The 21930-nt window shown below is 36.5% G+C and overlaps 1 protein-coding gene across 1 annotated transcript; it reads left to right on the top strand.

Moving 5' to 3' along the window:
- The first annotated feature begins 7131 nt into the window (after positions 1–7131).
- Positions 7132–8915, top strand: LOC136125345 (heterogeneous nuclear ribonucleoproteins C1/C2-like). Its single transcript, XM_065880126.1, has 2 exons — positions 7132–7640; positions 7680–8915. Exons 1-2 carry the CDS (start codon positions 7324–7326, stop codon positions 8242–8244), a joined length of 882 nt encoding a protein of 293 aa, XP_065736198.1. The 5' UTR covers positions 7132–7323; the 3' UTR covers positions 8245–8915.
- Positions 8916–21930: the final 13015 nt, after the last annotated feature.

The raw sequence follows: 21930 nt of genomic DNA, 5'->3' as shown, positions 1-21930 counted from the left end.
AATAGATTTTTGTAGTTTTCTGTCCAGAAATAATGTACATGTTGTTACTTAGATTTATTTTTAGGTATTTGGTGTTTTTTAATGCTGTAGTAAATGTTACCTTTAAATTTTTTTTAAATTGTCTTACTGCTATATAGGAATTGTATTTGATCATCCTATAATTTTCTCCATTTAGTTATTAATTGAATTTTTGAATTCTCTATATCCTCAATTATGCCATATGAAAATAATGACCTTTAATTTCTTTCTTTCTGTTTTTAAATGTCCTTTTTTGAACTGTCTAGGACCTCCAGTACAATTTTGATTATATATAAAGATAATGAATAGTTTTGTCTCTGCTATAGTGATAGCCCTAAGCTTTTTGTTTCTGTAGTTTATCGGACTAAGAAAACTCCTTTTTGTCTTTTTTATTCTTTGATTTTTTAAATTAAAGTGTGTTAATTGCTTTTTCTGCAAATGTGGAGATGGCTATGATTTTTCTTTCTTTGTCTGATGATATAGTAAATCATGTTGATTGATTTTACAATATTAACTAATCTTGCATTTCCTGAATAAACCTAACTTTTCTAATATAGTATTTTAAATTTGTTATCATTATTTTGGTATGTATATATTTTTATTTATGCTCATGAGATTGCTGTTAGGTTCTGTTATAATCCCTATGCTATAGATTTGGAAACTGAGGTGTAGAGAGTTTAAACAAATAACCAAAGGAAACAACCTAAATGTCCACTGACAGAGGAATGGATAAAGAAGATGTGGTAGATATATACAATGGAATATTACTCACCCATAAAAAAGAATGAAGTAAGCCAGACAAAAACAAATATCATATGATATCACTTATATGTGGAACCTAAAAAAAATGCATAAATGAGCTTATTTACAAAACAGAAATAAAACCACAGATATAGAAAACAAATTTATGGTTATCAAAGGGGAAAGGGGTAGGGGAGCAATAAATTAGGAGTTTTGGATTACCAGATACAAACTACTATATATAAAATAATAACCAACAAGGACCTACTGTAAAGCACAGGGAACTATACTCAGTATTTTATAATAACGTATAAGGGAAAAGAATCTGAAACACTGAATCACTTTAATATAACTGAAGCCAGACAGAGAGTAAATGATTTAAAGTGAGGAAATTTGATTCAACAATATATTTCCATAAAATTAAATTATTAAAAAAGTTGCTGATTATGTTTTCAGAAAATGGTATAAAAATGATTCTGCTGTTCCATGAAGTCCCGTATAATAAACCTTATATGTTTGTATTTTTCTAGAGAGTATACCATTTTAGCGAGCATGATGGTTAATTTTATGTATCAACTTGACTGGGCCAAAGGATGCCCAGATGGTTGGGCATTACTAAATGAATAAAACTTTATTCTGGGTGTGTCTGTGAGGGTGTTTCCAGAAGAGATTAGTATTGAATCAGTAGACTGAAAAAGAACATGTTCTTCACTAATGTGGTGGGCATGATACAATGCTTGGAGAGCCTGAATGGATCAGAAGGACAGAGAAAGGGTGAATTTGTTCTCTTTTTTGAGCTGGGACATTCTTCTTCTCCTGCCCTCAGACATCCACCCTCCTGGTTCTTGGGCCTTCAAACTGACTAAATCCCACCACTGGCTCTCCTTACAGTGTCCAGCTTGCAGACAGCAAATCATGGGGCTTCTCAGCCTCTTATAACTATTATATGTATATATTCTATTTGTTCTTCTTCTCCAGAGAACCCTAATACAGCAAGATTATTTTTTTTCCAACCAGTGGTAGTACTTTTTTTTTTTTTTTTTTTGCGGTATGCAGGCCTCTCACTGTTGTGGCCTCTCCTGTTGTAGAGCACAGGCTCCGGACGCGACACGCAGGCTCAATGGCCATGGCTCACGGGCCCAGCTGCTCCATGGCATGTGGGATCCTCCCGGACTGGGGCACGAACCCGTGTCCCCTGTATTGGCAGGCGGACTCTCAACCACTGTGCCACCAGGGAAGCTGGGTAGTACATTCTGACCAGTTTACAAAATGCTAAATAATCTTTCTCTGCCTTTTTTACTCTCTTTCTACATGCACACACAATCATTATTCTTCAGCCACACTGACCACCTGCTGTTTTCTGAATATGCCAAAGCCAAGGTGTGTCTGGTCATCACACGTGCTATTCCCTCTACCTAGAAATTCTTCCTCTAGACATCTGCATGGCTCAGTCCCTCATTTCCTTCATTCTCTGCAAAAATGCCATCTTATTAAAAAGGACTTCCCTGACTCATGCCACCTTTCTATGTACATTATTAACATCTACACTCAGAGCCATGCTCCTTCCTTCCCTGTTCATCCATAAACAAGTTTTCTTTATTTGTTCTCTTTACCTCTTTCCCACCTCCATAAGTGGGATATTTTAAATCCATCTTTCTAACTTCTCCAGAATAATGTGAACTCACTTAAAAGGCAAGGCTTTGCTCTGAATCCTATTCTTACAGCCTGGATAAGTGTCTGACATATTATAGACTACTTTTTTTTACAAATATTTGTTGTATGAATGAACGAATAAGTGAATGAATGAGTTTCTAAGCATCTAAAGTTACCCAATTTCTCAGAAATTCTTGCTAATTATTATTTTTTCCCTGTGAATCTCACCCTGAAGAAAGACAGGTTTGTTTCCTTCATCATTATCTCCTTTTTATAGCAATGATGTCAGAAGGTGTTGACAGATAGTTAACACATCTTTGAGATGCATCCTGTCTATGCCCAAGGTAACTTGGAGGTGGAATCATTTGCCCTATGATAAGCTCTTGTTGTTTGCTTGTGGTGCAGGAAGTTCTTAATGCCCACTTTATATGTAATATACTTGAAAAATGAAAGATTATTGTTGATATTAAAGTAAGATACACAATATCATATGTAATTTGTTTCCCTCAATGTATGCCTGTTAGCTATATTCAACCCTGTCCTTCACACCTGGTCCTGAGATAAATGTAAAAGTAGGGTCCTGTATATAAATGGTCCATCTATCTACCAAAGTGATTTCTGGGGCCAAAGAAATAATTGTAATTTATGAGATACACTTGTGATAGTCATGAATGTTCAGCAGAGTAGATAGACTGGGTGGCATGACTTTGATTTTAATTATAGGTCAACTCAACTTAATTCCATAATGTCACTCTTCACCCTTCCTTCTTCCTTTAAACTGAAAGCTAAAAGTACAAATGAACTAACTTTTGAATGTCAACCTGAGTTCCAAGAACTAGATGTGCAATTCTGATCAAGTAATTTGACCTCCTGGGCTCTCTGTTTCCCTAGCTTGGCCCGTATGATTTCTAATGTCCACTCTTAAATCCACAAAATGCAATGATTCTATATATTAATTATTAATCATTTATTAAGGGAACCAGTTTGGGGATTAGAAATTAGATGAGAAGAAGCGTCTTAGTTCTAAGTCCCATGCATAAGTTTCTGATAGAAAGAGAAAGGAAGGAGAAAGAGAAGAAAGAAAGAGAGTCCTAAGTCAGAAATCTTTAAAAAAAATACAACCCCAGTTTTTTAAAACACAACCCCAGTTTGTCATACCTTCCTTACTTGGGAGGACAGATGGAGGTCAGAGTCACAGAGTAACAAGTTTTGTTGGAGTTTTCCTTTAACCAGTGACCCAGAATTTCACTGTCTTCTTGAACATCATTCTTCCTCTGCATGAAGGTGTTTCTAAGACTTTCTAGGGAGTGTGCTAAGAGTGAGGAAGGAATTTGGAGCGAGGCTCCAGGAAAGTGGTTTCGGTGATGTCGACAGCAAGAGTAAAGTTTCCAGTATCTGGCGGAGTATGGTGCATTCAAGACATGATGTGGCTAGAGCCTGAAGATTGCGAGTAGGGGAAAGGGGTGACATAAGATCAGAAAGTTAGGCAGGGGCTAGATCCAGCAGGGACCTAGAGGACAGCTATTTTAGCTTTTATGTGCAATACTTATGCTCACCATAAACTTAGGTAGGGCTGAGGTGGTAGGAAAATTCAATTGCCAAACATCATGCTGTATTTAGGGTGAATCTTTCTCCTGCCACCAAGGGTTTCCTTACAAGTTCCTTCTGGGTGGCTCTTTCTTAACTTAGTTTAAGAGGACTCCCAGAAAGTCCTAGACTTTGCATTGATTTCTTGAAGATCAGCCCTACTAACTCACTAGATATGCCCAGTCATATCAGAGCCACATTTTATGTATAAAGCAGAAGTACCTGTACTCAGGCCACATCATAATAGAATTTCATAATCAAAATTTATGATGCTTTCAGGAATCTAAAAATTTATGTGTCATGTACACCTTGACTTCTAATAGATTAAAGATGTTTCAGATAAGGTTATCACTTATGTCTCTCATCAAAAATGGACTTTTAATTATCTTCTTCCCTATCTGCTTGCTGACCCACTAATCCTAGCCAACCTTATGGCTCCTTCACAGAATGAAGCCACATCCCTCTTGGAATAGGTCTCCTTATTAGTAGAAGAGGCTAGTACCACTGGGATTATTTTCAAGCTCTCTGACAAAATATAGACAAACCCTCTCGAAAGGGTTGACAGGGCAATAGCTGGCCTAATTGGAAGCTGATATGTAAAACAATAATATAGGTCTTCCATATCACCTTAAAGGTGACTGACTTCATGCCAATGTGTTGAGGAGACACTACTTTCCCATTAGAGAAGATGATCAAATATATTTTTGTATTACATTTATGTGGCAAGGCTAGTTAGTAAGGACCAACAAAATACTTGTTTCAGCTGCAGTGATAAAACAAAATGCTTGCAATTAGGAAACCTCTGCTAACAAAACCAATCATTTTAATGGAAGGAACACATTATACTGCTAAAGTTGTGTTCCAGTGTAAGATGTTTATTTATAAAGGATACTTTATTTAGTAATACTAACGAAGCTTGAAGAGGAAGCAAAAGGACTAACAAACGGAAGTACAGTATTAATTTTTTTGCAAAATATTTTATAAAACTTAACTTAGGTTGACTTAAGGGTTTTCATTTTATTTTTTAAGGGGAAGAATCATTTCTCCCTGTTGGACTCATTAAATGATATCAGACCATTTGTTGGTAAGTTCCTATTGGGTTAATACCGCATTTTTTGTATCTAAGATTTGATTCTATGGTTATTTGAAGTAAACTTGTTAACAGCTGTATTTTTCATGAAAACAGCAAGTTTTAATCACACTAATCCAATTATTTTTCAGGGAAACCCAGTAAGGACAATTTGACTCCTGCTACATACCAGCCTAACAGATTTATTAACTAAGAGATGTATGTTAAGTAATCATGTAGGACCTCTCAGCGCAGATTAATTTGAGATTTAAATGCAGGATTCCTTTCTAGTGCTGATGATATCAAGACAAATCACACACCGTTTCAACAAGTGTGAAAATTCCCAGCAATTTCTGTTAATCTATGGTAGAAATAGTTTAAGAAATAGCTTTTATGCGTTGTGTTGATTCAGTTGCCCAGAGTAGAAGCATATATAATGTTATATAAGGCTAATCAGATGGTTAAAATAAATTTTCTTGGACGTGGAGATATAAACTACAACCCCAAGTTCAAAGAACAAATAACATTATTTTTTATTCTATTGACTCTTGGACAGTTTGTATGAATGACTGAGGGTCAATGACATCCACAGCATGGTCAGAACTGCTCTAGCAGGGGAGGGTCTGCTAACTTGTACCTAAGGCTTACTGTGTGCCAGACACTTTATGTATATTAGCTCATTTAATTCTCACGATAATTCTCCAGGGAGGGGCGCTACCACTGTTATCTTCCTTCTAAAGATGATGAAATTGAGGTGTAGAGATTAAGTATAATCATGTGTCCAAGGATAGAGAGAAAGGGAGCAGAAGAGGGAGGATTTGAACTCAGGACCTTTGACTGTAGACTCTGCTCTTCACCACTGATCTATTTATGCTCTAGGAATGGAAGTTGATTACTGCCATGCCCTCTCTGGGTGGGTAGTAATGCTACCTGGACTTGTCTTGGTTTGAGAAGTTGGAAAGACACTTTCAGCTTAAGGTCCCCATGGTTATCCTAAAAACATCCCTAAGGATCAGGCCCTCTCATCCTGTTTCCTGTCTTGGTAGAAGGTGATGACAATCAAGTTAGTTCTCTAAACTTTGTGAAGGAAGAGAGGAAGAGGAGTTAACATGGACATTTGTTCAAGCTAAGCATAAGGAAGAAGAGCTCTATCAGGACAGAGTGACTGATAAATAATGACTTTCCAAATAATAAACTTAGAAAAAAAAGTGAAAAAAACTTGCTATATTTTTTGCCATAGTCTAGAATAATGGCTCTCTCTTAGAAGTTCATGTACCATCTAAACCAGAGTTTCTTTACTTCAGCACTACTGATATTTTGGAATGTATAATTTTTTTTGGATGCAGGAGGCTGTCCTGTACCTTGAAGGATGTTAACCAGCATTTCTAGCCTCTACTCACTAGGTGGCAGTAGCATCTCCAGTGTGACAAACAAAAATGCCTCCAGGCATTGTCAATGTCTCCTGGAAGCAAAATCACCCCTGGGGCTTCCCTGGTGGTGCAGTGGTTGAAAGTCCGCCTGCCGCTGCAGCGAACACGGGTTCGTGCCCCAGTCCGGGAAGATCCCACAGGCCGCGGAACGGCTGAGCCCATGAGCCATGGCCGCTGAGCCTGCGCGTCCGGAGCCTGTGCTCCGCAACGGGAGAGGCCACAACAGTGAGAGGCCCGTGTACCGCAAAAAAAAAAAAAAATCACCCCTGGTTGAGAATGACATATATGTGTTTGTGTGTATATAGTTGTGATCTAAGTAGGATGAAAGGGTTTTCATAACTTTAATATTAATATAATTTCTATGAATTTCTATGTGTTTAGAAAAATGGGAGTTTTTTATTTCCATGCAGATTAGAATATTTATCTTTTAATTAGTTAATTGATCTTTGGCAGAGTGATTGTCACATGTAAGATAAGAAAGATAGATTTTTTTTTTCAGGGTATGGAATAATGAAGGTTAAAGCAACCTAAATTGTTAAAAATAAACTGACTTACTGAGAAATCAGAAACAATTCAATAGGGATATTTCTAATCCAAGCAGAGTGGAAGTGTATCATATAAAAAAGTAGTTAGCATTTTGTGAAGAGGCGAAGGCTGAGCTGTTGCGGCAGCGTTGCGGACCTCGAGCAGCAGTCGGCTTCTCGGCGTAGAACTCGGGAGTAGGAGATTCAGAATCGAATCTCTTCTCCCTTCCCCCTCCTGTGAGATTTTTTTGATCTTCAGCTACATTTTTCAGCTTTGTGAAGCACCTTACCATCAAAGACAATGGCCAGCAATGTTACCAACAAGACGGATCCTCGCTCCATGAACTCCCGTGTATTCATTGGGAATCTCAATACTCTTGTGGTCAAGAAATCTGATGTGGAGGCAATCTTCTCGAAATATGGCAAAATCGTGGGTTGCTCTGTTCATAAGGGTTTTGCCTTCGTTCAGTATGTTAATGAGAGAAATGCCCGGGCTGCTGTGGCAGGAGAGGATGGCAGAATGATTGCTGGCCAGGTTTTAGATATTAATCTGGCCGCAGAGCCAAAAGTGAACCGAGGAAAAGCAGGTGTGAAACGATCTGCAGCGGAGATGTACGGGTCAGTACCAGAACACCCTTCTCCGTCCCCTCTACTCAGCTCCTCTTTTGACTTGGACTATGACTTTCAACGGGATTATTATGACAGGATGTACAGTTACCCAGCACGTGTTCCTCCTCCTCCTCCTATTGCTCGGGCTGTAGTGCCCTCAAAACGCCAGCGTGTATCAGGAAACACCTCACGAAGGGGCAAAAGTGGCTTCAATTCTAAGAGTGGACAGCGGGGATCTTCTAAGTCTGGAAAGTTGAAAGGAGATGACCTTCAGGCCATTAAGAAGGAGTTGACTCAGATAAAACAAAAAGTGGATTCTCTGCTGGAAAACCTGGAAAAAATAGAAAAGGAACAGAGCAAACAAGGAGTAGAGATGAAGAATGATAAGTCAGAAGAGGAGCAGAGCAGCAGCTCCCTGAAGAAAGATGAGACTAATGTGAAGATGGAGTCTGAGGGGGTGGCAGATGACTCTGCTGAGGAGGGGGACCTACTGGATGATGATGATAATGAAGATCGGGGGGATGACCAGCTGGAGTTGATCAAGGATGATGAAAAAGAGGATGAGGAAGGAGAGGATGACAGAGACAGCGCCAATGGCGAGGATGACTCTTAAGCACATAGTGGGGTTTAGAAATCTTGTCCCATTATTTCTTTACCTAGGCGCTTGTCTAAGATCAAAATTTTCACCAGATCCTCTCCCCTAGTATCTTCAGCACATGCTCACTGTTGTCCCCATCCTTGTCCTTCCCATGTTCATTAATTCACATTGCCCTGCGCCTAGTCCCGTTTTCACTTCCTTTGATGCTCCTAGTAGTTATGTTAAGTCTTACCCTGTAATTTTTGCTTTTAATTTTGATACCTCTTTATGACTTAACAATAAAAAGTATGTATGGTTTTTATCAACTGTCTCCAAAATAATCTCTTGTTATGCAGGGAGTACAGTTCTTTCCATTCATACATAAGTTCAGTAGTTGCTTCCCTAACTACAAAGGCAGTCTCATTAGTTGAGTAGCACCTGAGAACAGCTTTGAATTAGAGGTGTGCGTGTTATACCCCACATAAGAGTGCTGTGTGGGGCTGTTCAACACAAATGTAACAATGTATTTTTGTGAATGAGAGTTGGCATGTCAAATGGATCCTCTAGAAAAATAATTAGTGTAATAGTCTTAAGATTTGTTTTCTAAAGTTGATACTGTGGGTTATTTTTGTGAATAGCCTGATGTTTGGGACCTTTTTTCCTCAAAATAAACACGTCCTTATTAAACCAGGAATTTGGAGAAAAAATAAACACCCTGGTTTTTTATTTTTGTATTTTATAATTGTTTACTTCAAATTCTTTGTTTCACAGCGGCATCCACAAAACCCCTAGAATATACTAGATATATTTTTCTTTGAGTCATAATTATTATGCATACCAACATACACTACTCAAATTGTGTTTCATTGGGGTGGGTGTTGAATTAAGGAGACAAGTAACTTTGATGTGAAGTGGAGATTCTTTTGCGAAAATGGCTTTTAGATCCTAATGAAAAAGTTTGGGAACTGCATTAAGCCTTTTCTTCAATGTTTTGTGGTCCAGATGGCACCTTTTTTGAGTTTTTTTTTGTCGTGTGCTGAACTGTTTCAACCTTAAATAGAAAGAGGCTCAAACATGTCAAGATTTTAGGAAAAGTGAAACAACTGAAGAATAAAACCTGTATTTTCTTCCATTTTGTTCTTTTAATTGCTGTTTATAGCCCCAGTTACCAAATGGATTCTGAGTCTGTACCTCAGTGTTACTGAAAATAGGAGAGCTTTTTATTTCCTGGTCTTTTGTAGCCTGTGCCTTCCTAGGTAACTGAGGACACAGAGTTACACATTTATTTCACTTTCAATTAATTCAATCCATATAAACTAATTTTAGGCATGGTACTAGTTAGCACCCAAACTTCTAAGACTGGACTTATTAAACAGCTTTCAGTTTTGTGATGCTTTCCTTGTCCTGAAAGGTCCAGTTTATTTGTTTTATACTTCAGTTTTTCCTGCAGAGCAGGACAAAAACAGTTAGTTTTGGGCTGTTATCACTCACACAAACCTTGGATTCCCCAGAAAGTTGTTGCTGTTTCAAAGGTGTTTATATACAACCTAGTATGGGCAGAAGTCATATCCTATTTATAAAGATTTCATAAATCATTTTATATAATAGGTGACAAAGTAGAATAGAAGGGAAAGGCTGATCTGTGGACTGCCCTTGGATCTCAGATTCACAGTATATACGTAGCTTTTGTGTGATGATTTGGTCAAAAATACTTTTAACCACCTTGTTTTCTCATCTTATATGTTCTCATGTTAATACAAACTCACTTTTACCACATAACTGATGACAAGAAAATAAACTAGATGCTTAGAAGAAGAGTCAAAGTTCTAAGACTAAGATGCTAATAAAACCTGTTTGAGATTAAAAAAAAAAAAAAAAAAAAAAAAAGTAGTTAAAGCTTGAAACATTGCATCAAGAAATAGTGACAATGGGAACTTTATCAGCTTTCTTGATTAGTATCATGGCATGTCAGTCTGGAGGCCTATTTAAGATCAACTTAATATTCTCATTTTTCAAAGAAACGGGGTGCATGAAAATTAAATTACTCTGTGGAGTTCCTGATGGCCGACATAGGAATGAAAGGTTGATCTCCTGATTCTCATTTCTACTAAACACAGTTTCTCTGGGGAATGCATGAAATCCAGGTTAGCTGTCAGGAACAGCCTTCATTTCCTACCCATGCAATCAAGGGCTCTATTTGCCTGCATAACTCGTTTTTTCCTTCCTCTTTAATATTTCTGTTATATTGCTGTCACCCTATGTTTCTCTTTCATCACTTAAGTTTTGTTTTGTAGGGAAGAGATTATATCATCCTAGTACCTAGCATGGTTATTCAATAATAAAATATTTTATGAACCTTAAGAATGATAGATTCCAAACACTGGGGACTTATGCAGAGGCTTCTGTGAAGCTTCCAGATGACACCTGTGTTTCCCCAACATGGAGAAAACTATTATTAGACGTTATTGTCTGATTTTATTGATTTTTCTGTCCTCTTTTCAGAATGCTTCCATGAGAACCAAACTCTTTTTTCCCTTGCTCAATCTTGGTTCTCCATGGCTCCACGTGGTAATTGGCAAATAGGAGACTCTTAATAAATGTATTCGTTGAGTGATGAAATAAAGTAGTGGATTTGCCAGGATGGACACAGTGGAAATTTTCAAAATAAATTCACATGCAATACAGTCTCTTGACAACCATTTACCAAACACGGTATGTATTATAATATGTAGAAACAGCAGACCACTCAGCCAGACTTGGATGCGAGTTCAGTTCTGATCGTTTTTAGCTACGTGACCTCAGTCAAGTTGTTTAACTCCCGAAAGCCTAACTCCTGCATTTGTAAAAATGCATTATATTTTTAATACTATAAGATAATAATATAGTAGTTATTTAATATAGCAGTTACATGAGTAGCATTTATCTCTTAGGGTTCTTATGAAAATTAAATGAAAGAATGAAGGTAAATTGACTAGAACAGTGCTTGGCACCTAGTATGCACTTAATAATTGTGAGCTGGGTGGAAAGCGTACTTCTATCCCACCTGGCTATCTTGCCAATAGACAAATTTTCATTGGCCAAACCCCGGGTTTGGGGGGAAAAATTGCCACGTGGTAAGTCTCAAAATTTATGCCAGACAAGCCTCTTATTTTTTCCAGCATCCAAGCAGTAGGCACCCCTGCTTTTTTTTCCTCCCTGCAGTCGGGTCGTGGCTTGGTCCCCAGGCCAGGCCAGCCATCTTTATCCAGTGACTAGCTGTATAAATGGACTGAGAGCCGCATTATCCACAGGCCACTTATTCTGGATTCATAAATAGGATGAAGGAAACAGCCCTTTGAAATTCAGCCTGAGTCCCTTGATACTGCAGTGCTTTCCAGGGAAGTCCCTCATGAGGAAAGCTACTGAAAGCTCAGTAATTATCAATAAAAAGGAATTCATTTTCCCCTTAGCTATTTTTTCCTTTGTGTCAGAGAACTCTAGAGAGCACCAAGGGTGAAGTACCAAGACCCAATCCTTTTAATTATTATTAAAAGAAGATAAGCCTTAGGATCCCATCCTTTATCTACATGAGAAAATAAGATATGGATGACAATAACAGCTAGCTGAGGGATGGGATCTACATGTAAGTAAAGAAAATAGAACAACTATATTTAAAGGCTGGAGAGACATATAAAAGAAAATGCTGACTGTATTGTAATCTGTCTTCCACGTCCATACATAGTCATTTACTTTATGCTAATAGATGTGTTAACATCTATTTTCTTCTGAATAATGAAGTCACATACCTCCCTGGTAGGCGACTTTTGAGTTGCGTCTATAGACCTTCTGAGTTGCATGTATAGACCTTTTGAGTTATTCCACATGGAATAATTTGAGAATGAGAACACAGGATATCATGAGATGGTAAAACAGAAGGATGAACTGAATAGCGCCCCCTTCAGGAAGAGGAAGGAAAGGGAGGTAACACAGCCCAGTCCTAGGAGAGCAGAAGGTGAGGGATGATGTAACAGTCTGGGCAAATGTGGTCACAGAGAATGGCTATGTTCTGAAGAGCGCTGGCAATGCTGAACTCAGTAGATTATAAAAATAATTAAATTAAAAAAAAAACTCCATTTGTTTCTTCTCAATCGTGGACATTTTTTTGTCTCCGGAGCCACTGAGGGTAAGAGGCAAGAAGTCAACAATTTTGAGACTTAGCAGACTTGAAGAGAGAATTCATTCATTCATTCATGCATGCATGCATGCATTCACCCATCCATTTATTTATCCTGTTAATGAACATAGTGTGTTCCTTCTATGTCCCAGACAAGAAAAAAAAAAATGAGATACACATCTCAGTGGTGTCAATGCTCTTAATAAAAATCCTGAAGATAAAAGATTTGGAAAGATTCTAGCAATTCAGAGATGGTATATTAAAAATAACTGAACAGTAGCTGTTGCTGTAAAAGAAGCATGGGAAAGATATCACTATGCTCCTTTATTATTTTATAATTAGAAAAAATACTTTAAAATGTCTGCCTAAGTTTATTGGTGTCCTGTGCAAGATTTAGATCTTCAACAAAGATTCTTTGTTAAGAGAATGATTTTATAGAGCTGACACTCTAAATTTAGTTGTAACTGCTCTATAAAATAGCAGAATGATAAAAAGAAATGTAAGACTTTTAGATTAAGTTTCTATGACCCACTTATAACTGAGTGATAGATGATTAATTTTAGTTCATATTGTTGATTGGCTCTTTATGATAATTGCTTTTTGATTGTTTTATGCAAATTGGAAATTGAAATTTAAAGGTGAGATTTATAACACTAGGGAGATTGTTATTAAGCCCTGAACAAAATAAAATGTGTTTATAAAGTGAATTTTAATCATATTTCTCTGCAAAAAAAGCAAGTTCATATTTCACAATTAAATAAAAACTGCTTAGGACTAAGTAATGTTTTTATGAAATATTCTCAGTTCCTTGAAAAAGGTAAGCCACACAATAATAGAGAATTGGGATTTGGGAAAATATGTCTCATCTTCTGACTTTAATAATCAAAATCACACATAAATTCCATAATTATAATAGCAATAATAACAGTAACTCACCTTTATTGATCACTTAGGGTGTGCCAAGTTTAATGCCAAGCACTGGTCTACAAGTTGTTTTACTAATGTTCACCATCCTTGTGAGATAAGTATTATTCTTCTTCTCGTTCTACAGATGAAACGCTGTGTCACTAAGATGTTGAGTAATTTGTCCAAAGTCACACAGCTGATAAAGTGTGGAGGTTGGTTTCTCCTGGTCTGTCTGGTTCCTAAACCCACAGGATGAACTATGCTTGATGGCACAGTATAGAAGTTGCTTTCTTCAACACTGTCAACCAACGTTTGCATTAAGGGGAAAAAAAGTCTTACTGTAATCCTTGTTTGATTTCAAAATGTGAAGAAGAAAATGGAGAGGAAAGTGGACCCTGTCTCTCGATGAATCATAAATTCTATCTTAAAGGGATGCACCCTTTAAGCTGTGCTTCCATATTGAAGCACAGCTTCTCACTTAGCACTAAGCACTTACTTAATTCTAAGAATATCATGTCCAAAACCTATAGTCTGTCGGAAGAAATTTCCCTTGAGTGTGCATTATACAGGGGAAATCCCAATTGTAACCCAAAATGAAATGAGATGAAAAATGAAAAAGAAAATTCAGCTCTCCTCTCCATTCTGCCCCACTGTCTCCATTTGGAGAAAATTTCTCAACATTCTCTTGGTTTGAGCATATATTTAACATTTTGAGAAACTATTATTTGTCTTAGGCTAGAATATCCATCATAAATATCCTCTGTCCAATTATTTAGGACAGCTCCTGTTTCTTCTCACACTCTCTTCTTGCAAGTTCACTACTGTGATAGCAATCATACCCTCCAAAATGTAGTAATTAATACTTAATAATAGGAATGTAGGGAAGTTTATTTTTGGTCTCTCTTATTATAAAATGAAAGTGCTTTTTATTAAGATCTTGGGGGAACACTAGGTAGTGTGGCCGTTTTCTTGAATTTCCAAATCTAATTTCTGAAGAACTCCATCAACAGAAATCAACCAGTTGGAATTGTGCTGAGGATTGTGTTTTTCCCTAAAAGCTCCTGAATGAAGAACGCCTTTCAAAATGATGTTTTAGTCAGAGATCCCAAACTGGATAGATTTCCTCTCTCCTCATTATTCTTCAACCAATCAGAGATATTTGCGGTATGCATATGTTTGGAGTGATAAGCCAGACAAATGTCAGAAAATGGAGTTGAAAGACACTGGGAATTATGATGAATGCTATAGGAATAAGCCTTAATAAAACAACAAATTTATTTGTGTTACAACCCCAAATCTAAATTTATGAATAATGTATTATTTGGATAATAATGATATTTGGAAATATTCAGAATTCAAATTTGATTTTCTATACTTTATAATATTTTCATGTTTAGCTTAGTTGATTCTCCCTCTCAATTATCCAACTGGACTGAAAATCAAATTTTTCTAAAACCGATTTTAAGGAACCTTTGCAAACTATTCTCACAGTTCCTGTTTAAGTGGCTTAAGCCTCTTAAAATGTTCTTCTCCCAAACTAGCTTGAGCTCCTTAACTCTTTACAAGTTATTCCCTGCCTCATGCCACATTTTACATTTGTTAATAGTTTCTGATACTTTCTAGTTGTAGGAACATTTTTTTCTACTTTTAATGGGGAGAAGAAAGAATGAGTATTGCTTTTTTTTTGAGTTGGAACATCTTGATTATATGATTTCAAGACATCACCTTTTGTGTTATGTCTTTCAATTTTCTCGAAAGTTATAACATTTTCAAGATGGTAGAAAAATATAATTGTTCCTTCATGAAAACACACAAGAAAAGAACCAATGTAAAATATTTGGTTCTCTTTCCCTGTGAAACAAAGCAACAAAATGTATTGGCCTTCTTATTCTAGCTCTGAATAAGTCACTTGTTTCTGGGATATTTGGAAATTTTAGCCAGGTGCCAGTGCTTCTACCCACAAGATGGAGAAAATTCCTATCAATTTTGAGTTATGACTGTCATTTTGTTCTTGAGAGACCTACATCTTTATCAAACTTGTAAAAATAAAAGAAAATAAACAAATCTGTATATCCAAACTCTTGAAAATAGGTTCATAAAGTCATCGACATGTGATAAGATTTGAAATTCTAGAAGGATCTGGCTCATGGTCCCCTTCCCCAAACTCTCACTACCCGTCCCTACTCAGAACCGGGTCAACATGCTGGGTTGACTCTGTGTTTTCTCCATGTTAGTTACAGCTTTCTAATTTATGGTTTTAAGTCCTATTGAAATGCAAGGACATTTTTTTTTTATTGCAGGAAAGCGATGCATTTACTTTGCAGACGTAGTACAATGGCTGCTGCAGGGTGTGGGCATGATTAATGTCACCTTAAAGTGCTGTCTGGCCCAGTTTTGCTTGTTTAGGATGTAGCCTCATTAAGACGGACTCCCATCTTACTTTCCAAATGAAGAATCTGGGAGAAGATTTTGATAAGGTAATAAGAGGTTGAGAGTGGATTTAACTACCTGAAGTTTTGGTAGTGATGCCAATGAAGAGGTAGGAGGGCACTGAAGGAGGAGAGAAACACTGAACACAGACAACTCACCCTGCTTTACCAGTTTGCTTCAAGCAGCTTTGGCAGAAGTCCTCACTTATTTTCACCTAACTAGTTCACAGTTTTCAACCCACATTTTAACCTCACCTCAGCTTTCAGATTGCCTCTAAGACACATAATTATATAAATAAGAACATCTAACAACAAACTGTTGGGTCCCAAGAAGCTAGGGTGACAAATGACAGTCCTGGATTGATACAATTGCGAATTTCTTTATTTAAAACCTCATCTCTCATTTAAACTCTGTTGATTCTGTCTTTGCAGGCAAGGCTTTTCCACAGCAGTTCAAAATATGCATAGTTAATGCTTCTATTAAGACAAGCTTTTTAGGTGAGACTGAGTTGTTATTTATTCTTCACCCACACTACTAGCATATTAATGGTTGGGTATTTTAAGAATAAGTAAATAAAGTCTCTTTGTATCCACTGAATAATATATCACATTATTATACATATATAATATATACACATATATATACAATATACACACCTATATGTAGTACACATGCACATAAATGTGAAACAACCTTCTGTTTGCCTTATTAGCTTTAATAACTGGTAACACATGCTCTCTTATGAGTCTAAGATTTTTAATATTTTTTCTCATTTGACAGAGGAGTTACCTTGGATAACCTATCCCCACACAGAGTTTTATGGCCTGTTTTCCAAATTACTCTGAAGTGAAAACCACAGTGGAAATATTCCAGAATCACATTCCTGGCTCTGGAACACAATGCCTTGGTGGTTTGCCAATTTTCTTTTCTTCATCATTCAGAGTAGTTTATAAAAATGTTTTTATATGCCAGTATTGAGTACTGGCACTAATGTGTTCTCCTTTAAATTCATTGCTGGCAGCTACCAAGATAATTAGGAAGAAACATATAAGTATCGGTTGAACAGTACCTTTCAGTCTAGGAGATCTCTCATTACCTTAGATAGGTCATTAATTTGTACCATGGAGAGTCCATCTAAAATGCATGGTTAGAGAGTAAAAGGATGAATCAAGACTTACAGGAACTTGCTGCTAGAACAAGATGTTACTGCCAATTTAGTGTCTTACCAGGGTAAATTTTTCAATGCCTCAGTAAGTTTCATTACAAGTGTCATCAAAAAACGTTTAAGAATTCTGGACAACACCCTCTGCAGCATTTAAAGAGCGCTGTAGAAAGGAAACAATGCAAAGGACATATATTCTATGATCAACATCTATAGCAATTTTAATACAGTCACATTAAAAAGCATAAAACATGACTACGTACATTCAAGAATGCAAAAAAAGGCTTCCCTGGTGGCGCAGTGGTTGAGAGTCCACCTGCCGATGCAGCGGACACAGGTTCGTGCCCCGGTCCGGGAAGATCCCACGTGCCACGTGGCCCGTGAGCCATGGCCGCTGAACCTGCGCGTCTGGAGCCTGTGCTCCGCAATGGGAGAGGCCACAACAGTGAGAGGCCCGCGTACCGCAAAATAAGTTTTAATATTAGGAAATCAGTTTATCTACTTACATAACTTGTCCTATTAATAGATTAAAAAGAAAAAAAAAACACGCAACTCACTTGATAGTTATTAAAGACATTTGATAAATTTCGTGACATTGTTAGAATGTTTCACGTGGAAAACATTTTTTGAAATGGTCATGTATATTTTCTTAATAGGATAGGAATAATCAAATTCAACCAGTGATTTGCAGCACAGTAGAAGGATTTTATTTAAATAAAAAACAAGACATGAATGCCAATATCACCATTACATTTAGCATTTTCTCTCAAGAGCCTGTTCGTCCACTCGGAAACAACAGCAACAACAAAAAAAAGAGGTGTAATCATGAGAAGAAAGGAGGCAAAACTGTCAATATTTAATTTTTTGATTGTATATATACAGACCACAAGATAACCAATTGGGTGGAGGGAGGGGTGTTAGAACTGAGTTCAGCAAGGAAGTCATTTAAAATTTAATTTACAAAACTTTTTAATCCCATTTTGATTATAACCAGTTAAATATAGTAGAAACAAAAAATGAAATGCTTAAGAATAACCAAGGCATACATGGTACGTTCATGAATAAAATTATAAAAAAGTTATTGAAGCACATAAAATAAGAATTGAAATACGGAGAGTTGTTTTCCAAAGATGTCAATTTTCTTTGAATTAATATATAAATGTAATTCAGTCCTAATAAAAATCTTCCTTCTTTCTAGAATATGATAAAATGATTCTAAGGTTGATCTGGAAGAGTAAATATCTGATTATAGGCAAACATCTAAAAAAGTCGAGTATTGAAGGAGATTTTAAAATGCATTAGAAAGCCATGGTAATCAGAAGATTTTGTCACTGGGAATAAATGTAAAGGAATAAGAAAATTAAAATCCAGCTTTGTGCTGCTATGATAGTCCCTGAGTACATATTGAAAAGAAATATCATTTCCTAGGTATGATTATTATTCACTTCAATTCCATTATCCTGTGGCTACATACACAACCAGTATTCATTGGAAGATGTACAGTTCTTGCTATTGTATCCAACAAGCTGTTTTTCTTGGTATAATCAGACAGGTTATATAGATGTAAACAAACACTACTTTTTAATGTCAAAAGTGTTGATTTTTAGTCCCCTTTTCCCATAAAAACCCATACATTTCACAACTAATTGTTTCATAATTTTTGAATATTTTAAAAGCAATATATATAAGTAACATGTTTAGAGACAAAATAGAAATTATACACCTTTACCTACCCTAGGATAATCTTTCTTTTTTCATCATTGACCACCTGAGGGGCTAAAATTAGTATTTTGTTCTTTGTATTTTATATTTAACTACCAATGAGCTTGAAATTTTGCTTTGTGGACTACTTGTGTTTTCCTGTGTGAATTATATGCTTCTATTTTTAAGCCATTTTTTCCAATCTAAGTTTTCTTTATTTTAAAAATTGATTTTTTTTAAATATATCTACATACTAAGACTATTAGACCTCTGTTTTTCAAACACATGGCAAGGATTTTCCCATACTGTCCTTTGACTTTATTTATAGTGAATTTCATCATAGAGAAATTTTAACTTTTATGTAGTCAGATTTACTGATCTTTCCCCTGTGCCTGTCATGCATGATAGGACCTTCCCCATTCTTCTTTTTTGTTTGTTTTGTTTTGCGGGACGCTGGCCTCTCACTGTTGTGGTCTCTCCCGTTGCGGAGCACAGGCTCCGCACGCGCAGGCTCAGCAGCCATGGCTCACGGACCCAGCTGCTCCGCGGCATGTGGGATCTTCCCGGACCGCGGTGCGAACCTGTGTCCCCTGCATCGGCAGGCGGACTCTCAACCACTGCGCCACCAGGGAAGCCTCACATTCTTTTATTCACTTACACTTCTCTTTGTAAACTGGTGGTTTCATTGTCATATGTAAATCTTTAACCCATTTGAATTTATTATAGTGTAAAATATGAGGAGGGAATATAACTTCACTAGTCTGTTTTCCTTCCCTTTTGAAATATGATTATATGATCAATATACTTATATATATATTAATACATAATATATTTGGTATATATTTATGTATTCAATATAATATGTTAATCAACAATAATGGGATACATAATAATATACACACATGAGTTAATATCTTCCTTTCTTCCCTTTTAGTGCTACAGCAGGTGGAATTTTACTGCTGAGGTTGTGAGGGAGAAAGCAGCTTCCAAGGGGGCCCAGGAGGACATATACCTGCTGTATTTGAAAAGCAAGCAGCCAGCATTTTGAATGGTATATTGGAGCATAATAAGGCTTTCTAAATAAATCAAGTGTATAGCTGATTAATAATATTTCATGTAAATGCATAAGCAAATTGTAATTTACCTTCATATGAGGCATAAATTGTTACAACCTAAAAAGAAGTGTGAAGAGACAATTCAGAGGAGAACCTTTAGCTTAATGCTTAACTGCCAAGCCTTGTGCAAGCTACCATCAGAGACATCTGACACCTACTGTGACCAAAGCACATACTTGACAGGTTGTAAGTTTCCTAAAGCCACCATTTCAAATTGAAGTTGTGAACCTGAAGGTAGAAAGATTGAGAGTGGACCTAGAAGACTTCTATTCCCAAGTATTCTATTCCAATTTCTCTGTCTGCTTTATCACTACCATGATCATTACCTTCACCATCATTGGCAGTTAGGTTTCTCCACTGTTCCATGAGGAAATCTCAGGTGTCAATAACGAATGGATGTACACTAAACAGTGTCCTTCATTACTATTTTGATATATGCAAAATAGTATTGATATTATTTTTAGTTAAGGTATTACCTAAAGTGCTTTATGTGAACATAAGCATGTTTGCTTGGTGAAATTTTGACTGTCCCAATTTTTGTTTATGTCCTTTTCAACAGGTTCTCTTACCAAAGTGAAGCTTAAAAGGTACCACTTTACTCAAGTGATCAAAGTAAACATCAGTAATGGGACAAATCTAAATTACTGATATGATATAATGTGAACAACTCAGCATCATTGCTGTAATGTTATACATAATACATAACAAATCTAACCATAAGAAAACATCAGAAAAGCCCAACTTTGAAGGACAGTCTACAAAATAACTGGTTTGTAATCTTTAAAACAGTCAGTTCTGAAAGCCAAGGAAAAATGGAGAAATTATTCCAAATTGAAGGATATTGAAGAGATATGTCAGCTAACTGCAATGTGTCATTCTGAACTAGGTTTTTTGTTGCTGTTCCTGTTGTTTTGTTTTTACTGTTTTGCTATGCAAGTAATTATTATGTTAATTGGAAAACCTGAATGGGGGTCTGAAAGTTAGATAGTACTAATGATATATCTGTGCTAACTACCTAAGTGTGAGGGTGGTAGTGTGGCTATGAGGAAGAATGTCCTTGTTTGTAGAATATGACAGTGAAGAGTTTAGGGGTGATTAGGGTGAAATTTACTTTCAGATGGTTTAGAAAAGACAAGATCTTCCTATAGTACTCACAACTTTTCTGTAAGTTTGGGGTTATTTCAATTGTTTCAAAATAAAATTTAAAAAGAAATAAGCATGTTTGACAGGTAAATTATTAAGATGTAGTTATTGATTTTCTACACTTATGCCAGCATTCCGCCATGACTTTTCAACAATGGAAGTGTATTATTTAAGATTTGCTGGCCACCCTGGAAGAATTTAGTCTATTTGAGTATATCATATATGAAATAGAATCATTTAAAGCTAATGAAGTCCTACTCTATATTTTCAGTAGACATTCAGAGATTGACTGATGTATGTAGAAATCAAAGAGAGTGCCTTTGGGGAATATTTTGTATAAAACATTCTTTGAGTTAACAGGAAACTTCTCTTGCCTGTATTAGTGAACCGTGGTTAAGCAAGGGGTAAAATGCAACGATGATATTGGGTAGGTGAAAATACATGATTGGCCAAGGATTGTCAGCTGAGCTACTAATTGTAGCAGCTGGGCTCTGAATAGAAGCTTGTGGATATACAGTCAGCAAAATCCAACACTCCACTTTTATATTGAAATAAGGCATGTACAGATGCTCATTATTCCTTTTCTTGTCTGTAGGACACAAAGCGTTTTAGATGACTTTCAGAGCAGCATTGTAATATACTATCATGCCCACCTCTTTCAAATCTTGTCTTTAGTATGGTATGTGAATGTCACATTGGTTTTTAGATTCATGTGGATCTTCGGACAATTTCTTTGCAAAAGGATTAAAGCATTTCCAGAGTCTGTGTCAGCTGACTTGTACTGGAAGGTCTCTTGAATAAAGATGGTGCTATTGTTTGATGTGAACTTATCAAGGCCAGGCTAACACATCCTCCTACCTGGTGTATGTCCATTTGCAAACCATGTTGAATGTTCTCCCACCCCTATGCTCCTTCATTTCACTGCTTGCACTCAGATGGTCCCTAAGCTTTCAGTTACTTTGACCAGTACAAAGTGGTTCCCAACACTTGTGACATATGTAAATTTGATGGTGAGTTTTAATAAAAACCCACAGATGATTCACCAAAAGAAAAACAAAAGTGAATTAACTGGTTTGGGAACCAATCCAGTTACTGTTATTTTTTAAATCTTC

This window comes from Phocoena phocoena, chromosome 7 (genome assembly GCF_963924675.1).
Source record: "Phocoena phocoena chromosome 7, mPhoPho1.1, whole genome shotgun sequence".
NCBI classification, from domain to species: domain Eukaryota; kingdom Metazoa; phylum Chordata; class Mammalia; order Artiodactyla; family Phocoenidae; genus Phocoena; species Phocoena phocoena.
This window is presented reverse-complemented; position numbering and strand designations above follow the sequence as displayed.

Excerpts from the sequence above, each read along its gene's own strand:
- LOC136125345 (XM_065880126.1), top strand. The coding sequence starts at position 7,324 with ATGGCCAGCAATGTTACCAACAAGACGGATCCTCGCTCCATGAACTCC. Across the intron at positions 7,641-7,679 it reads TCTGCAGCGGAGATGTACGG|CTCCTCTTTTGACTTGGACT; the intron begins GTCAGTACCAGA and ends CCCTCTACTCAG.